The sequence below is a fragment of the Mustelus asterias genome, chromosome 1, assembly GCF_964213995.1.
Source record: "Mustelus asterias chromosome 1, sMusAst1.hap1.1, whole genome shotgun sequence".
NCBI lineage: Eukaryota > Metazoa > Chordata > Chondrichthyes > Carcharhiniformes > Triakidae > Mustelus > Mustelus asterias.
The window spans coordinates 92,921,162-92,941,907 of record NC_135801.1 but is presented as its reverse complement, the minus strand read 5'-3'; the positions used below and the strand labels follow the sequence as shown (position 1 = coordinate 92,941,907).

General features: G+C 42.6%; 1 protein-coding gene across 1 annotated transcript in view; it reads left to right on the top strand.

The window, feature by feature from the left end:
• The window catches only part of kcnip4a (potassium voltage-gated channel interacting protein 4a), a 320,366-nt gene that overhangs the window by 298,098 nt on the left and 1,522 nt on the right, over positions 1–20,746 (top strand). The window contains exons 5-7 of the mRNA XM_078218120.1: positions 8,762–8,869; positions 13,975–14,079; positions 17,059–17,121. Coding sequence (XP_078074246.1) covers positions 8,762–8,869; positions 13,975–14,079; positions 17,059–17,121 — 276 coding nt within the window. The remainder of the gene's footprint in view (positions 1–8,761; positions 8,870–13,974; positions 14,080–17,058; positions 17,122–20,746) is intronic.

The window sequence follows — 20,746 nt, the reverse complement described above, 5'->3', positions numbered from 1 at the left end:
GAGTATTGTGCCCAATTCTAGGATCCACACTTTGGAAAGGATGTGAAGGCTTTGGAGATGATGCAGGAAATACTTACAGAAATGGTTCGAGGGATCAGGATAGATTGGAACATCTGGGGCTGTACTCCTTAAAGAGAAGTATGTTGAAAGAAGATTTGACAGAGGTGGTCAAAAGCAGGATGGATCTGGACAGAGTAGATAAAGAGAAACTGTTCCTATTGGAAGAAGAGGGATAGTCGTAACATGGATGCAAAATTGGTGGAGTGACAGCAAACAGAGAGTAGTGATTAATGGTTGTTTTTCCAGACTTGAGGAAGGTCTATACTTGAGTTCCCTTGGGGTCGGTGTTAGGACCCTTGCGCTATATTAATGACCTAGACTTTGGTATGCAGTGGAACAATTTCAATATTGGCAGATATACAACACTTGAAAGTTTTTTTTAAATTCATTCGTGGGACATGGGTTGTCACTGGCTGGATAAGGTGGTCTAATTAGTAAGTTTGTGGATGACATGAAGATTGGCAGAATTGCTGATAGTGCCGAGAATTGTCAGAGGATACAACAGGAGATAAATAGATTGGAGACTTGGGCACAGAAATGGCAGATGGAGTTTAATCCGGACAAATACGATTTTGGAGGATCAAATTGAGGTATGAATTATACCACAAATGGCAGAACCTTTATGAACATTAATATACATTAGGATCTGGACATGCAGGTCCACAGTTCCCTGAAAGTGGCAACATAGGTGGCCAAGAAGATGTATGGCATGTTTGCCTTCTTCAGCTGGGGCATTGAGTACAAGAGTTGGGAAATCATGTTGCAGCTATATAAAACCTTGGTTAGTCCGCATTTGGAGTATTGCGTGCAGTTCTGGTCGCCACATTATCAGATGGATGTGGAAGATTTGGAGATAGCGCAAAGAAGGTTCACCAAGATGTTGCCTGGTCTCGAGAGTGTTGGCTATGAGGAGAGCTTAAATAAACTAGGATTGTTTTCACTGGAAAGATGGAGGCTGAGGGGAGACCTGATAGAGGTCTACAAAATTATGAGAGGCATAGACAGGATAGATAGCCAGAGGCTTTTTCCAAGGGTGGAAGTGTCAATTACAAGGGAGCACAGGTTCAAGGCGAGAGGGGGAAAGTTTAAGGAAGGTGTGTGGGGCAGTTTTTCATTCAGAGAGCGGTGGGTGCCTGGAATGCGCTGCCAGAGGAGGTGGTGGAAGCAGGCACATTAGCAACATTTAAGAGGCTTCTGGATGGGTACATGAATAGGGAGGAAATAGAGGGATATGGACCGAGTAAGGGCAGAAGGTTTTTTTTAGTTAGGGTATCATGATGGGCACAAACCTGGAGGGCTGAAAGGCCTGTTCCTGTGCTGTACATTTCTTTGTTCTTTGAACTATGAGGAGGATAACATAGAACTTCAAAAGCACGCGGACAGGTTGGTGAAATGGGTGGACAATCGGCAGATGAAATTTAATGCAGAGAGTTGTGAAGTGATTCATTTTGGTGGTATTATATATTTAAAAGGGGTGTGTGTTTGCTTTAGGGGCTGACCACATGTTTTGATGGTGATGTCATTTAGGTGTGTGCTTAGACTGCTGTTTTACTTTCAGTTCTGTGTTCTGATTTGGAGCAAAGGAGCAGTTCTTCAATAAAACCTGTTGTGTGTTGTTTGAATTTACATGTGCAAACCAAGTATTGTCTTTTTCCGTTAGAACCCACAACCCCTAATATAGTTAGGACATTACAAGTAGGAAGAATGCAGAGAGATGATATCAAATAAAGGGTGCCATTTTAAAAGGGGTGCAGGAACAGAGAGATCTGGGTGCATATGTGAATAAATCATTAAAGGTGGCAAGATAGGGTGAAAGAGCAGTTAATAAAGCTTAGAGTCATAGAGGTTTACAGCAGGGAAACAGGCCCTTTGGCCCAACTTGTCCATGCTGCCCTTATTTTTTCTTTAAACCCCTAAGCTAATCCCAGTTGCCCGCATTTGGCCCATATCCCTCTTTGCTTATGGCATTCTGGGTTTTGTCAATAGGGACATGGAGTACAAGAGCAAAGAAATTATATTAAACTTGTATAAAACACTAGTTCAGCCTTAACTGAAGCATTGCATCCAGTTCTGGGCACCACACTTTGGGAAAGATCTGAAGGCATGAAAGATGCTGCAGAAAAAAGTCATGAGAATGGTTCCATGGCTGAAGAACTTCAGTTCCATAGAAAGACTGGAGAAGTTTTCCCTTGGGGAAGAGAGGGTTGAGAGACTTGATAAGGGTATTCAACATCATAAGGTGGATAGAGTTGACAGGAAGAACCTGTTCCCATTGGTGGAGGATCGGGAACGAGAAGGCACAGATTTAAAGTAATTGGCAGAACAAGCTATGATGACACGAGGAAAATGTTGTTCACACAGGGAGTGTTAGGATCTGGAATGTACTGCCTGAGAATGTGGTGGCGGCAAAGCCAATTGAGGCATTCAGGAGGGAATTAGATCATTATTGGATGGAGAAATGTTTGCAGGGCTGCCTTTGCCCTTTGCCAACCAAATGTCTATAGAACCATCCAGGAATCTGGGTACTCAATGTTGTTTATTTTTAAGTCTTAACAAATTTGATATGATTTGATTGATTTATTATTGTCACATGAATATAGACATAGAACATAGAACAGTACAGCACAGAACAGGCCCTTTGGCCCACGATGTTGTGCCGAACCTTTTCCGAAACCAAGATCAAGCTATCCCACTCCCTATCTTTCTAGTGTGCTCCATGTGCTTATCCAATAACCACTTGAAAGTTCCTAAAGTGTCTGACTCCACTATCACAGCAGGCAGTCCATTCCACACCCCAACCACTCTCTGAGTAAAGAACCTACCTCGGACATCCCTTCTATATCTTCCACCACGAACCTTATAGTTATGCCCCCTAGTAACAGCTACATCCACCCGAGGAAATAGTCTCTGAACGTCCACTCTATCTATCCCCCTCATCATCTTATAAACCTCTATTAAGTCGCCTCTCAACCTCCTCCGCTCTAAAGAGAAAAGCCCTAGCTCCCTCAACCTTTCCTCATAAGACCTACCCTCCAAACCAGGCAGCATCCTGGTAAATCTCCTTTGCACTCTTTCCAGTGCTTCCACATCCTTCTTATAGTGAGGTGACCAGAACTGCACACAATATTCCAAATGTGGTCTCACCAAGGTCCTGTACAGTTGCAGCATAACCCCACGGCTCTTAAACTCAAACCCCCTGTTAATAAAAGCTAACACACTATAGGCCTTCTTCACGGCTCTATCCACTTAAGTGGCAACCTTCAGAGATCTGTGGATATAAACCCCAAGATCTCTCTGTTCCTCCACATTCCTCAGAACCCTATCTTTGACCCTGTAATCCGCATTCAAATTTGTCCTACCAAAATGAATCACCTCGCACTTATCAGGGTTAAACTCCATCTGCCATTTTTCGGCCCAGCTCTGCATCCTATCAATGTCTCTTTGCAGCCTACAACAGCCCTCCACCTCATCCACTACTCCACCAATCTTGGTGTCATCCGCAAATTTACTGATCCACCCTTCAGCCCCCTCCTCCAAGTCATTTATAAAAATCACAAATAGCAGAGGACCCAGCACTGATCCTTGTGGTACACTGCTGGTAACTGGTCTCCAGTCTGAGAATTTTCCATCCACCACCACCCTCTGAGATAGCCAGTTACTTATCCAATCGGCCAAATTTCCCTCTATCCCACACCTCCTTACTTTCTTCATGAGCCGACCATGGGGGACCTTATCAAACGCCTTACTGAAATCCATGTATATGACATCAACTGCTCTCCATTCATCGACACATTTAGTTACCTTCTCAAAAAATGCAATCAAATTTGTGAGGCAAGACTTACCCTTCACGAATCCGTGTTGGTATACCAATACACATGTATTGGTATACAGAGAAAAGTATTTTTTCTTGCGTGCTATACAGACAAAGCATACTGTACGTAGAGAAAGAAAGGAGAGGGTGCAGAATGTAGTTTTACAGTCATAGCTAGGGTGTAGAGAAAGATCAACTTAATGCGAGGTAGGTCCATTTAAAAGTCTGATGGCAGCAGGGAAGAAGCTGTTGCTGCCCCCTTAGGTGGCAGTAATCATCTCAGTGTTGCAACAACACTGCATTTTCGTTTGTCCCATTGGTGGTAAGCTACTCAAGAAAAAAACACTACCTTACATATCAACTGATGCCCAGCCTAAAGATTGCTGTGGGTTTCTGGCTATATCACACAAATGGATGAAAATTCCATTTCTAGCAGCTAAAGGAAAATGCTGCCCCAAAAATCAGATGATAGTGGGCTTTACTAACCAGATGCGGCACATTCACTTTTTAATTCTGGGAAGAATGGAGGTACAAGCACATTATTTAATTTGGTTTGTGAATACTCCATTAAGCAAAACACTATTAACTTGAGCACTAACAAGACTTCATGTTAATGCTATGTCAGTTAAACATGTTTAAATAACAGCTGTATGAATGTCTGGCACATAGCAAAATGGGAGGTTACAAGGATAAGTCGGGTATGAATAATCACATGCTGTATGTGAATTATGATTGTGAGGCCAGTTTGTTGTTCTCAGTGTCTGATGTGGGAGGTCCTGGAGTCAGCTAGCCTCCCGGACGTCCATATCTGCGCCAGGTGCGTCGAGCTGCAGCTCTTAAGGGACCGCGTTGGGGAACTGGAACTGCAGCTCAATGACCTTCGTCTGGTTAGTGAGAATGAGGAGGTGATAGATAGGAGTTACAGGCAGGTGGTCACACCGGGGCCACGAGAGACAGACAAGTGGGTCACGGTTAGGAAGGGGAAGGGGAAAGGTCAGGTACTAGAGAGTACCCCAGTGGCTGCGCCCCTTAAAAATAAGTACTCCTGTTTGGCTTTGATCTTTGTGTTGTCATTGTCTACAGGGACAGTGCCAGAAGACAGGAGGATAGCAAATGTTGTCCCCTTGTTCAAGAAGGGGAGTAGGGACAACCCTGGTAATTATAGACTGGTGAGCCTTACTTCTGTTGTGGGCAAAGTATTGGAAAGGATTATAAGAGATAGGATTTATAATCACCTAGAAAGGAATAATTTGATTGGGGATAGTCAGCACGGTTTTGTGAAGGGTAAGTCGTGCCTCACAAACCTTATTGAGTTCTTTGAGAAGGTGACCAAAGAGGTGGATGAGGGTAAAGCGGTTGATGTGGTGTATATGGATTTCAGCAAAGCGTTTGATAAGGTTCCCCATGGTAAGCTTTTACAGAAACTACGGACACATGGGATTGAGGGTGATTTAGTGGTTTGGATCAGGAATTGGCTAGCTGTAAGAAAACAAAGGGTGGTGGTTGATGCGAAATATTCATCCTGGAGTTCAGTTACTAGTGGTGTACCACAAGGATCTGTTTTGGGGCCACTGCTGTTTGTCATTTTTATTAATGACTTGGATGAGGGAGTGGAAGGATGGATTAGTAAATTTGCGGATGACGCTAAAGTCGGTGAAGTTGTAGACAGTGCGGAGGGAAGTGGCAGGTTACAGAGGGACATAGATAAGCTGCAGAGCTGGGCTGAGAGGTGGCAAATGGAGTTTAATACGGAAAAGTGTGAGGTGATGCACTTTGGAAGGAGTAACAGGAATACAGAGTACTGGGCTAATGGTAAGATACTTGGTAGTGTGGATGAACAGAGGGATCTGGGTGTCCATGTGCATAGATCCCTGAAAGTTGGCACCCAAGTTGATGGGGTTGTTAAGAAGGCGTACGGTGTGTTAGCTTTTATTGGTAGAGGGATTGAGTTTCGGAGCCAGGAGGTCATGTTGCAACTGTACAAAACTCTGGTGCAGCTGCATTTGGAGTATTGCGTACAGTTCTGGTCGCCGTATTATAGGAAAGATGTGGAAGTGTTGGAAAGGGTGCAGAGGAGATTTACCAGGATGTTGCCTGGTATGGTGGGAAAATCGTATGAGGAAAGGCTGAGGGGCTTGAGGTTGTTTTCGTTAGAGAGAAGAAGGTTAAGAGGTGACTTAATAGAGGCATACAAGATGATCAGAGGATTAGATAGGGTGGATAGTGAGAGCCTTTTTCCTCGGATGGTGTTGGCTAGCACGAAGGGACATAGTTTTAAATTGAGGGGTGAGAGATATAGGACAGATGTTAGAGGTAGGTTCTTTACTCAGAGAGTAGTAAGGGCGTGGAATGCCCTGCCTGCAGCAGTGGTGGACTCGTCAACGTTGAGAGTGTTCAAGTGGTTATTGGATAAACATATGGATGATATTGGAATAGTGTAGATTAGAGGGGCTTTAGATTGGTACCACTGGTCGGCGCAACATCGAGGGACGAAGGGCCTGTACTGCGCTGTTATGTTCTATGTTCTATGTATGTGGCACGGCTTCTGAATTACTGAAAATATGCAAATACCAGGCCCCATCTAGGATGCATTGTATTAGATAGATATCCTAACACTTTGCTGATATATCGTTGAAGAGGTGAAATGTTTTTTTCAGAATCTTTGCACAAGAGATTGAATTGTTTGAATCATTTCCACAATAGAACAGGTTATAAATGGCCTATGGAAGATTCAGGTTTCATAATCATACCATTTTTCTTCTAACTTTTTTGCAATGAAGACTATCATTTACAGAACAGCTTATCATATCTCTGAAAACTGGCTCAAAGTGCTTAACATGCAATAAATAACTTTGAAGTGCATTAACCGCTATCCAGAAGATTACAACAGCCAATTTGTACACAGCAAGAACCCATAAACAGCAATGAAACGAATGAGCAGTTGATATGATTTTGATTGTATTGATGGTCTGATGACACTGAATCTTTACTGTCCAATCAAATCACTGGTGCAAGGAAAGGATGATCATTTTTAGAGTAACTGGTTTCTGTAGTTTATCAACAGTATTATCATATTTTATGCCTAGTATTGTCTTGCATTTTTGTTTTTATATTTCTACTAGAGATTTCCCATGGTGTTGCTCTGGACAAGTTAGAAGTTTTGTTATTTTAAAACAACAAGGATGTTTATTCCATGTCGTAGATAAGACGTATGGGCCAAATGGCCTCCTCCTGCACTGCAGGGATTCCATGATTCTATGAAGTCCACTTGTTCACAATGACTGAATAAATCAAATGTTACTCTTATTAAATGGTATTCTGGTGCTTTGGGGATTGAGTTTCACAGTGTTCGGGAGAAGTGTCAGTGAGTCACCTTTGTATTCTGTAGGCACAAGTCAACATCCCAAGGAGACAAGATTATGTGCACTTAAGGAGGAATGAAAATTAATGGGAAGAAGGAATAGATGAGGGAAAGCATGGGCAATAAGGCTAGGATAGAGAATAAGAATAAACTGAAAGAATGAGAGGGAAGACGAGGAATAATTAACTGAATAAAGGAGTTGCGCTAATAAATTGAAAGATTCCTTAGACATCAGCAATGTTAAATAAGATCCAGATCTCAACCAACAAAATTAAATATTAGCATCAGGGTTATTATAGGAAGAGTTAATTAAATAATGATTAAGACTTTCCTGGGGAAATTTATTTTTAAATGATTGGGATCATTAAGAGAAGGATTATAGAATAGTTACAGAACACAAGGAGGCTAATCAGTCCATTGTGCCTGTGCTGGCTCGCTGCAAGAGTTACAAAGTTAGTCTGGTTCCCTAGCTTTTTCCCTGCAGCCCTGAAAATGCTCCCTCTTTAACTGCTTATTCGATTCCAATTTGACAAGCACAGGAAAATGCAGTGAGATAATTGGCATCCACCTTTCGGGTTGACAAGGTGGGGGAGGAGTGGTGGCACAGAGGTTAGCACTGCTGCCTCACAGTGCCAGGGACCCAGGTTCAATTCCTGGCTTGGGTCACTGTCTGTGCAGAGTCTGCACATTCTTCCCGTGTCTGCGTGGGTCTCCTTCGGGTGCTCTGGTTTTCTCCAACAGTCCAAAGATGTGCGGGTTAGAATAAGTGGCCATGCTAAATTGACCCTAGTGTCAGGGAATTAGCGGAGTAAATATGTGGGATTAAGGGTGTAGGGCCTGGGTAGGATTGTGGTCGGTGCAGACTCGATGGGCCGAGTGGTTTCCTTCTGCACTGAAGGGATTCTATGATTCAGAACTGAAGCGGGTTGAAGGGCTGGCAGCGAGCAACAGTGCTACAGTAAGTCTGGTGAGGCCACCATGCAGGCTGTCGGAGGCTGATCAGTAGATTAGTTAGCAAGCAATCAAATGAGGCAGCCCAATGACAGTGGGCAAGATGGCCCAGTGACCGTAATAACAATCTAATAAATGCTGGAGAGAAAGGGGCAGCACAACAGTAACGAACACTGCTGCCAAAAACAAAGGATCTGGAACGCACAATGAATGCAGGTGTGGAACCCACAATAGTCAGAAAAACCAGAGCAGGAAATAAACAAAAGGATGGGTTTTAGTGGACGCAGAAGTGAGAATAAACTTATTACCTTTACTTAACTTGAACTACAGGCCTGCCTGCCCTTCTTCAGGAATTGCACTGCTACAGTGCCACTCTGTGGTGAACATTAAATATTGCACCTAAAATTCACATAACCTGGGCTCAATTGATTGACAGTGATAAAATGTTAGCTGATACAACGTACTCTCACAGAGCCACCTACAAATATAATGCCGTTAGAATTTTGAACTCACTCAGTTTTTCATATATAATGAATAGTTTGAACATGTCTTAAACTTGTAATTCTTTGTTATTTCAGGATTTTGTTATGGGTCTTTCTGTCTTACTTCGTGGAACGATACAAGACAAACTTAAATGGGCTTTCAACTTATATGACATAAATAAGGATGGATATGTAACTAAGGAGGTAATACACAATGCGCTTCCCTTGCTGAGAATTTTTGTGTTGAAGGCACATAGAAGGCATATAGAATTCCACAATGCAAAAGGAGGCCATTTGGCCCATCGAGTCTTCACCGACCACGATCCCATCCAGGCCCTATCCCCATAATCCCATTCATTTACCCTAGCTAGTCCCCCTGACACTCAGGGGCAATTTAGCATGGCCAATCCACCTAACCCGCACATCTTTGGACTGTGGGAGGAAACCGGAGCACCCGGAGGAAACCCACGCAGACACTGGGAGAACGTGCAAACTCCACACAAATAGTGACCCAAGCCGGGAATCAAACTCAGGTTCCTGCCGCTGTGAGGCAGCAGTGCTAACCACTGTGCAACTAGCACAAAATTCATCAGATTCCTCTTTCTTTGAAGTTTAGTAATGTGTGGAGATTCTCCAGGATGCTTTGACTCACTGCCTTGGCTCTTTCTCAGCTTTTGAATGAGATGTAATAAAACTGTTGGATTCCATTGAAAACATTTTACAGCCTCGCTCAACCCGAGACCAGAAAATCCCGCCCAAGATCAACAGACTTTCCATTGTTTGCCCCTCGCCCACTCCGATACCATGGCAGGTGGGACGATAGAATTCCAGCAAAAATCTCCTAGTATGCACCATTAATTCTTGTGCCTCCAAAAATGTATAACATTAATAAATAGATGACCTTAGAATGGAACAGCTCTGGTATCCTCTGTCAAGGCAGGAATAAATAAGTACAACCCTTCAAGCAGATCACAAGGGAACTTTAGCAAAGATTTGTATTGTCATTATTCACTAAACCAAGTACTTTGGTGGGAATACTTTGGTTTTTATAAGGTACTTCTGTACTTGAGTAAATGTCTGATATTTCCTTGCTTCCTCCCAGCTTTTTAAGATGGCAGAATATCTTTACTGTGAGTATCTGGAACAGCCTCTAATTACAATCTAATTAGAATTAATTCCACACATAGGTAACTGCGTGGATGAGGAATGATACTGCCAGAAGCAGTGAAACTTTACAGCTAATTCCTAATTGATGCATAACCAGCTTGCCAAAAGAATGTTCTGCTAATGTTTGGTGTGTGGGTTTCTGTAAATAGCAGATAAATTAATGAGCTTAAAAATCCTTATGCCATGTAACTGCTCAGTAAGTGTATAAAGCTGGTTCACCCTAAAGTCTGACATTGTATCCATCCCTGCCCCTTGAAATAATATATTTGCAGGATCAGGCAGCCTCATACAATAAGCAGAAGGCATTCACATGATGCAGAACAAAGATGCAGAGAGCCATTGCAATCCCAAAGGATTTCCGTCAAAATCCATTAGTCAATCATCAGCTCCATCAGTTCATGTTGCCGCTGCTGTCTAATGGACTATTTCTACCTTTATTCTAAAAGTATTGAAAGTTACCTCAGGCAGCGACAGTAAGGAGTGAGATCAACCTATAACCCAGGTCGTATCCTTGTTGACATTTACATGTGGTGTGCAAATCATGGCCAGTGACCATCTTTTTGTACATGTGGGGAGATAAAGAGATCTAGGTGGTGATGTGGAAGTACAACAGTTTTTTCCTTCATTATCCCACCAGTTTTGGGCACAGGATTGGAGAAAGTCTGGAACATGTTCCTAACATTCTATACTCATGTCCAGGTCTTTTCTCTGTTCCCAGCATCTACCCATTTCAAATTCATGAGATATTTATCTTTGTCATGGCTGCCTCTGGCAGTATCCTGTTACTTTGCCAGCTCGTATACAAAGAAAAAGTCAACTGCATTGATGAAATCATTAATATATGTTTGTGGCTTCCTGGAGGCATTTTGTTCCAATCAATAGAAAGGTTAATGTGCCAGGGAGAAAGTTCAATTGATAGTTGATGTTGTTGTCACAGATTTCCATTCATCGTCTATTAATTAACGTTGTTTCAAAATAAGCACTTGAATTTCTTTTTTGCTTCAAATAAGTTAAGGAAATTAGAAGTGATCTGTGTTCAGTAATTTCTGATAAAAGATATGTGAAATGTATTCAAATAATTGTGGGACAACTTAAATTAGGAAAGTAATACAGAATGAAGATTTTTTTAAAAAGAAATCTGATCATAGAGTCACAAAAACCTATTTCACTGCAAGCGGTTAGACCTTCCAATGGTAAATCTCGCAAGCAGTGGTTGTTGCAAATATTACAAAGTACCAACAGACAGAAACAGACCATTCTGTCCAACAAGTCTATACTGGTGTTCATGCTCCCCACGAACCTCCACCCATTCTTCTTAGAATTATCAAGGGCAGGATTTTTTGGATGGTGGGGTTTTCCACCCCAGATCTGAAGATTTGGGCGAACGCATCCCTGCTGATCACAGTAACCCCACATCCATTTAATTCTCCAGAAGCATTAATTGTCTGGAGACTTATCAGCCTTCACTCAGGCGGAAGTCCTGCCTCAGAGAGCCCAATATGAAAAGGGATCGTTGAGGTGGGGAGGGGGGGTACTGCCCTCTTAATGCTTGAGGCCTGAATAAGGTGACCCGCCAGGCTTCCTCCCACCCTGGAATTTCTTCTCCAACCTCGAAATTGAGGTCAGTTTGGAAATGGCCCCAAATGAAAAATAAGTGGACCTCACCTTAGGCTTCAACCACCTCACTTACAATTGTGGACTGTTCAGAGCTGGGCAAGAGGGAAGTGGGAAGGTCATCCAAGGTATTTTCCTGATATGTTAAGGGTAAATTGAGTTTAACTGACTGACTTGAGTTTTTTGATGAGGTATCATGGCTCATGGGATACAAGGAGAAGTGGCTAGATGGGTGGAGAACTGGCTTGGCCATAGGAGACAGAGGGTAGTGGTCGAAGGGTCTTTTTCCGGCTGGAGGTCTGTGACCAGTGGTGTTCCGCAGGGCTCTGTACTGGGACCTCTGCTATTTGTGATATATATAAATGATTTGGAAGAAGGTGTAACTGGTGTAATCAGCAAGTTTGCGGATGACACGAAGATGGCTGGACTTGCGGATAGCGAAGAGCATTGTCGGGCAATACAGCAGGATATAGATAGGCTGGAAAATTGGACGGAGAGGTGGCAGATGGAGTTTAATCCGGATAAATGCGAAGTGATGCATTTTGGAAGAAATAATGTAGGGAGGAGTTATAAAATAAATGGCAGTCATCAGGAGTATAGAAACACAGAGGGACCTAGGTGTGCAAGTCCACAAATCCTTGAAGGTGGCAACACAGGTGGAGAAGGTGGTGAAGAAGGCATATGGTATGCTTGCCTTTGTAGGACGGGGTATAGAGTATAAAAGCTGGAGTCTGATGATGCAGCTGTATAGAACGCTGGTTAGGCCACATTTGGAGTACTGCGTCCAGTTCTGGTCGCCGCACTACCAGAAGGACGTGGAGGCGTTAGAGAGAGTGCAGAGAAGGTTTACCAGGATGTTGCCTGGTATGGAGGGTCTTAGCGATGAGGAGAGATTGGGTAGACTGGGGTTGTTCTCCTTGGAAAGACGGAGAATGAGGGGAGACCTAATAGAGGTGTACAAGATTATGAAGGGTATAAATAGGGTGAACAGTGGGAAGCTTTTTCCCAGGTCGGAGGTGACGATCACGAGAGGTCACGGGCTCAAGGTGAGAGGGGCGAAGTATAACTCAGATATCAGAGGGACGTTTTTTACACAGAGGGTGGTGGGGGCCTGGAATGCGCTGCCAAGTAGGGTGGTGGAGGCAGGCACGCTGACATCGTTTAAGACTTACCTGGATAGTCACATGAGCAGCCTGGGAATGGAGGGATACAAACGATTGGTCTAGTTGGACCAAGGAGCAGCACAGGCTTGGAGGGCCGAAGGGCCTGTTTCCTGTGCTGTACTGTTCTTTGTATCAGAGACGATTTATGAGGATAATGCCTTTGATGTGGTGCATATAAACTTCCAAAAAGCATTAGTTAAAGTGCTGAACAACAGACTTGTGAGCAAAATTGGAGCCCATAATCAGTAGCTACGTGTATATGAAATTGGCTGGGGGACAGAAATCTTAGAAACCCTACAGCACAGAAAGAGGCCATTCAGCCCATCGAGTCTGCACCGACCACAATCCCACCCAGGCCCTACCCCCATATCCCTACATATTTACCCACTAATCCCTCTAACCTACGCATCCCAGGACACTTAGGGACAATTTTGCATGGCCAATCAACCTAACCCGCACATCTTTGGACTGTGGGTGGAAACCGGGGCACCTGGAGGAAACCCACGCAGACACGAGGAGAATGTGCAAACTCCACACAGACAGTGACCCAAGCTGGGAGTTGAACCCAGGTTCCTGGAGCTGTGAAGCAGCAGTGCTAACCACTATGCTACCGTGCCGCCCAGGAATCATAACTCAATCATGACAGGAATTGGATTAGGTTCATATTTGGTATTTTTGACTCAAATGTTTGCAGTGGAGTTCCCTGGGGTTGGTACTAAGAGCCCTGCTCTTCCTGGGCACTTGTATTCCAAGCATCTTCAGAGATGTGAACACCAAACAAAGAAAAAAAGGAGCAGTTGTGTCACACCGCAGATCACGCGGGATTTCTCCAATTGAACAGGGTTGTGGAATTGATTGGAGTCATGCTCTCATGTTCAGCTGAATTTTTCTCAGCTTGGGAAGTGATGGAAAGAGATCCGGTGGCAAGGTCTATTTCTGCATCCCTACCTTAACTATTCATTTTCCTCCTTACACTAATGTAACTTAGGCTGCAACTTAAATGCCCTGCTGCATGTAAATAACAGCTAGTGGCCTAGAAAGCAAGGTGATTTCTCAACCCCACTTCTACTTCCTCCAACTCCAGACACTTAAGACCTTTCCTCTCTAGTAGGTTCCCTCTTTATTACTGATGTCCCATTAGGAGACAATACTGCATTCAAATCAATGTCCAACACTGAAAAAGGGTGCAGGGTCACTGCAGATCCTGAATGAAAAGGCAAAGCCAAGATTTCTGGAAAGGTAATGTGTGCAGCCAGAAAAGTTGTTGAATAATATTTGCATAAAATGTAATCATATAGGGAATGGATAACTTTGCACATACTGGCTTTATCTAATCATATGTCTTTTCATCATTATGGTTTGCAGGAGATGTTTGAGATTATGAAATCTATTTATGACATGATGGGAAAATACACTTATCCTATTCTCAGAGATGAAACACCTAGACAGCATGTTGAGATATTTTTCCAGGTTTGTGATGTATACAATATGATATAGACAATATGATATATACAGTATTGTAGAGAACACGGACACAGCACATTTAACCAAGAAAACGAGGAAAATGCAACAATTAGCTATTTCCATAGCAGTTCATTTTATAGCATTCTTTCAAATGTATTTTAGAAATTGTTTATTTGATTAAAATAGACATTATATCAGCAATCAGGCATATATGCACTATGCCCATAGCCAACCATATATGGGAGTTGGTTCAAATGAACGAGAGGCTGATCCCCATATCAGAGTTATGAGCAAAGACTGAAGAAACTAAAGCTTCTCAGTGTGGAGGAGAGATCACGAGTGGTGGGACTGCATTTTCAATCAGAAGTCTAGAACTGGGGATGGGGACTGGTTCTCGGTCCCTACTCCACGGTGTGTTTTAGGCATGCCCACTGCAATCTTTAATGCTTCAGTAAATTCAAGGCCAGGGTGTAGATTCGCTGTCCAACCAGACACATTCCTAATGCTGGAGGGCCAAGTTGTGTGTCCACCCACCAGCCTCTGATCTGGACTGGACCCTTTTAAAAATTCAGCCCGTAATTCATCGAGGTAGAAAATACTTTTAAGGGAATGTGAAAGGGAAATCGTAAATATTGCTTGAAATTAAACTGCAACAAGACCAGGAGACACTGGTTCAAACTGCAGCTGGTATTCTAGGACAGGCATCAAGAAATTCTTCTTCACATAAAGAGTGATCAATGTGTAGATTAAACTTCAAGCCTGTGCTGTGGAACAAAAACTCCGTTATCATTTAAGAAACATTTAGATACTACATTGTTCTGCATCAGTGAATCGAACGACTTTCCTTTTCCACAATTGTATTATAATCATATCCCAGGGTTCCCTCACACACAATGACACAAGCAATCCTACCAAACAGAAATTACTTTGCTGTCATTTTTCCATAAGGTTCATTTCTCCCAAAGTTGGGCAGTTTTTCTGATTTTTAGGTATTACTAACGCTCTCCTCAAGCTTCCTCATGGGAGCAAAGCAAGAGCAACTTGCATAAAAAATAGGTGCAGGAGTAGGCCATTCAGCCCTTTGAGCCTGCTCCACCATTCAGTATGATCATGGCTGATCATCCAACTCAATAACCTAATTCCGCCTTCTCTCACCATTCAGTATGATCATGGCTGATCATCCAACTCAATAACCTAATTCCGCCTTCTCACCATACCCTTTGATCCCTTTTGCTCCAAGAGCTATATCTAATTCTTTCTTGAAAACATACAATGTTTTGGCCTCAACTTCTTTCTGTCGTGTGAATTCCACAGGCTACCACTCTCTGGACGTGAAGAATTCTCCTCATCTCAGTCCTGAAAGGTTTATCCCTTATCGTTAAGACTATGACCACTGGTTCTGGACACCCTCACCATCAGGAACATCCTTCCTGCATCTACCCTGTCTAGTTCTGTTAGAAGTTTATAGGTTTCTATGAGATCCCCCCTCATTCTTCTAAACTCCAGCAAATATAATCCTAACCAATTCAATCTCTCCTCATATGTTAGCCTGCCATCTCAGGAATCAGTCTGCACTGACCTTCACTGCACTCCCTCGCGAGCAAGAACATCCTTCCTCAGATAAGGAGACCAAAACTGCACACAATACTCTAGCTGTGGCCTCACCAAGGCCCTGTATAATTGCATTAAGACATTCCTGCTTCTGTACTCGAATCCTCTCACTATGAAGGCCAACTTACCATTGGCCTTCTTTACCGCCTGCAGCATCTGCATGCTTACCTTCAGTGACCGGTGTACGAGAACACCCAGGTCATGTTGTACACTTTCCCTCTAAATTTATAGCCATTCAACGAATAATCTGCCTTCCTGTTTTTGCTCCCAATTGATCACACTTATCCACATTATATTGCAGCTGCCACGCATTTTCCCACTCGCTTAGCTTGTCCAAATCTCACTGAAGCATTTCTGCATCCACCTCACAGCTCACCTTCCCATCCAGTTTTGTGTTATCTGCAAATTTGTATCATCTGAAATATTACATTGTTCCCTAATCTAAATCATTTATATAATATAGTCCATTCCTGCCCATTGACTTGGTGGAATGTTTTCTGGTATACCTTAAAGGTCAAGGCCCTAGAAAGCCTCAACTGCTGTAGTAAACCTCCATGATATTTCCTATAGGAATCCTGGAGAATGATTGTGAATTCCAGCCGAATCCAGAAATATTGCTGATATTGGGAGTTAATGCTTTCCTGACCTCAAAGGGATCCCATGCATGTTTGAAGGCTTGAATACTGAAGGAGGAGGCATACGGACCTCCTGAATGGTGTAAGGGGTTCACAATGCGGAGGCCCAGACCAGGAGGTGGATAAAACCCTGAAGATTCAAAGTGGCTTTTTGTGTTTATCGTTTTTGTAACATCAGATTTCTTGTAAATTATGCCCATTGGATTCTGAATATGTTTCCAGAGAAGTCCATACAACCCCCTCTCCTAATCGGGCAGAGATACTGAACATCGTGGCTCTGGGGAACAGATAGGTTCCCAACATGTATCTATAATGAGGTGCATGACCATTGGATCCACACAAATTGGGTGCCCTTCCCCCACCCCCACATCCTGTAGTTAGTGCTGAGTGGGCAGAGTGGGCTAAATGTCAGTATTTGAGACCTATTGGAATTTGGCACATAGAATCAATACTAACTACACATCTGCATTGTATTTCTGTGTGGTACAGTGTATTGACATCTCTGTACTCTCCACTAAGTTATTTACATGGCAGAACTGACAGCACCTTCAGTATTCCAAATATTTAAAGAACCAGTAATATGTCACTAAATATAACCTATTATGCTTACTGTTCCTTCTATGTTTTTTTCCCCAAACATTTAACCATTACCGCATGTTGCAAGGGATTATTTCTGGCTGGTCAGCTTTGTTTCCTGTCTTTTTTGTCATAATACTTATTTTAACTTTATTTTTAACAGAAAATGGATAAAAATAAAGATGGGGTTGTCACCATTGATGAATTCATTGATACCTGCCAAAAAGTGAGTTGTTTGCCATTTATTATTGTCCGTAATCTTGAGTGTTTCTTTCTTTTGTCTCTTTCTCTTCTTGTCACACCCAGAGTTCCACAGTTGTTAACTATGGATGCTTTAGACTCTCAGTTTAAGTTTTAGATTTATTTATTTGTGTCACAAGTAGGCTTACATTAACACTGCAATGAAGTTACTGTGAAAATCCTCTAGTCGCCATATTCTGGTGCCTGTTCGGATACATTGAGGAAGAATTTAGCGGGGCAGCATGGTAGTACACTGGTTAGCACTGCTGTCTCACAGCGCCAGGGACCTGGGTTTGATTCCCGGCTTGGGTCACTGTCTGTGTAGAGTTTGCACGTTCTCCCTGTGTCTGCGTGGGTTTCCACCGGGTGCTCTAGTTTACTCCCACAGTCTGAAAGATGTGCTGGTTAGGTGCATTGACCCGAACAGGTGCTGGACTGGGGCGACTCGGGGAATTTCACAGTAACTTCATTGCAATGTTAATGTAAGCCTTACTTGTGACTAATAAATAAACTTTAACTGGCATGGTCAATGCACCTAACCAGCACATCTTTTGGACTGTGGGTGGAAACCAGAGCACCCAGGGGAAACCACGCAGATGCAGGAGGAACATGCAGACACCTGTACCATGTATACGTGTAACACAGACAGTTACCCGAGCCAGGAATCGAACCTGGGTCCCTGGTGCTGTGAGGCAGCAGTGCTAACTACTGTGCCACTGTTTTGCATTGTGTGTTACAATTGCAAATTGAAATCAACAACTTCAACTTGTATTTTAATAATACCTTTGGTGTAGTAAATGATCCCAAGGCACTTCACTGGAGTATTATCAAACAAAGTTTGACACCGAGCCACATAAGGGGATATTGGAGCCAATGATTGAAAGGTCACAGAGGTAGGTTTCAAGGAGTGTCTTTTTTATTCATCCATTGGATGTGAGCATTGCCAGGCAAGGCCAGCATTTGTTTGCCATATTTAATTGCCCTTGAGAAGGTGCTGGTGAGCCGCATTTTTGAACCTCTGCAGTCCATATGGTGTAGCTATGGGAGTCCTGGTGAAATATGCACAATGCTGCTGGGGAGGATATTCTAAATTTTGATACAACGGCAGGTAAGGATTAGTGATATCATCCCAAGACAGGATGGTGAGTGCCTTGGAATGGACCTTGCAGGTGTTGTGTTCCCATGCATCTGCTGCCCTTGTCCTTCTAGGTGTTAGAGATTGCAGTGTGAGTTATTCAGTTCAATCAAGATTTAATTTGTCATGATTAAAACCAGTAAGGCAACAGGAGACATGTTGATTTGGTTAATCGGAACATATATTAAGAAACAGAAGTTATATTTAACAAACCAAGGCAGTAACTTGACAACTCATCGGGCCTTTAATCTCCATCTGAGCTTTGGGTGCATTTAGATATGCTTCACTCCACTCCAGAGACTTTCTTATTCTGCTATCCATATGCTGTAACGTTCTGTTTACCAAGTCTATGGATTTCACCTCTGAGCCTCCTCCTTGTTCCTGCACACTGATGCATTGTGGACTCTGACTTTTAACCCTTTCAGATCATCAGGCTACCTTGTATTTGATCTGATGACTGGCTCAGACCTTGTGATGTCAGTTGCTAGCCTATATTAAGTGGGACTTGAATTGATAGGACACCTGCCAGGAACTGTGAAAGACTGTATTCATGCTGGTTATCATTCTTTTGTTCTGACATGTGAAATGTGTATTATATTGAGTTACAAAACTGATTCTTTGAACATCTACATTATTAAAGCTACATTCAAAATTCATAATCAAGACGTACACAATTTAATACATATAAAATTCATAACTCGATCGAGGTTTTAGGATTAATCATGACTGAAAACTGACTCCTTTAACTAATGTATCAGTTTTTTATTAATTAAAGAAGTTCTAACCACCTCATACAGGGGGCTTAGTTCTAACTGCTAGTGCCTACAGCAGGTTTAGAAGACGCTGTCAAAGTAAGGTTGGGAGTGCTATCTTGTCATAGCCACTATAAATGGTGGTGGAAGAAGTGAACATTTTGTGTGGTGAATGATGTGCCAAGCGGGTTGCGGAGTCCTGGATGGTGTTAGCTTCTTGAGCTGCACTCACCCAGGCAAGGGGAGAGTATTCCATCACACTCCTGACTTGAGCCTTGGAGATGGTGGACAGGTTTTTGGGAGTCAGGAGGTGAATTACTCATCGCAGAATTCCCAGTCTCTAACCTGTTCTTAGAGTATAAATAGGTCATACAGCACAGAAACAGGCCATTTGGCCCAGTCAGTCCATGTCGGTGTTTATACTGCACTCATACCTCCTCCATATCTTTTCTTAACTAAATCAATCATTGTAATTCGCTATTCCATTGTCCCTCCTATGGTTGTCTAGCTTTCCCTTAATTCTTGGTGACTATTTTGTATTCATGGCCTCCAGTTCGGCTCTTCCCCATTAGAGGAAACATTCCCTTTGCATCCACCCAATCAAAATCTTTCACAATTTTAAAGATCTGTACTTCAGCCTTCTCTTTATAAGGGGAAATAAACTCAGCTTTCGATCCTTCCCTCGAATGTTAACTCCATATTTCTGCTACTAACTTTGTAAATCTTCTCTGCCTCCTTCCAATGCCTTTATATCCTTTTGCAGTATTGCAACCAGAACTGCACACTGTATTCTTAAAGGTAATCTAACCATGGTTTGTTACTGGTTTAGCATAACATTCTTGCTATTCAATTCTGAATGAACAGTATTTATATGACTGGTCCAGTTAAGTTTCTGGCCAATGGTAATCACAGTATGTTGATGGTGTGGGGATTCAGCAAAGGTAATGCCATTGAATGTCAAGGGCCTGTTTGGATCCTCTCTTGTTGGAGATGGGCATTGCTTCTTATCTTTCCACCTTTAAGTTAAACAAGTGCCAGGCAAAACAGAGGAGTTTAGGGAGGAATTCCAGAGCTTAGGTCTTGGCAACTGAAGGCTATCAATAGAGTGATTAAAGTCTGGATTCTGAAGAGACCAGAATTGGAGTGCTCTGGTCGCCAATTCTGGAGAGATCTTGGATGTCTTAAAAGTTGGAGATTACAGAGATAAGGAGGGGTAAGGCCAAATATTGATTTGACAACAAGGATAAGACTTTTAAAGTTGAGGTGTTGCTTAATCGGGAGTCATTGTAGGTCAGTGAGCACAGGGGTAATGGATAAACAGGAGTTGGTACGAGTTAGTACCTGACAGCAGAGATTTGGATGACCTCAAGTTTGCAAAGTGGAGGATGTCAAAGGCTGGCAGTATACTGAATACTCAAGTTTAGGGGTGACAAAGTTGTGGATAAAGATTTCAACAAGAAATGAGCTGAGGCAGGGGCAGAGTCGGGCAATGTTGCAATGGAAATAGGAGGTCTTACTGATATAAAATACAATAGCTTGGTTAGTTAACAACTAGTTTAAGAACTGACTGTATTTTGATACTAAACACTAGGTATCCATAGTTGGTTATTTTGATAGCATTGACTGGATAGCAGGCTAGTTACTCACAATTTTATTTTAGTTCCCTTTACTCCTGGTTTGATAAAAAATTATTAAAGATAATAAATATAGTTGTCATTGTCCAA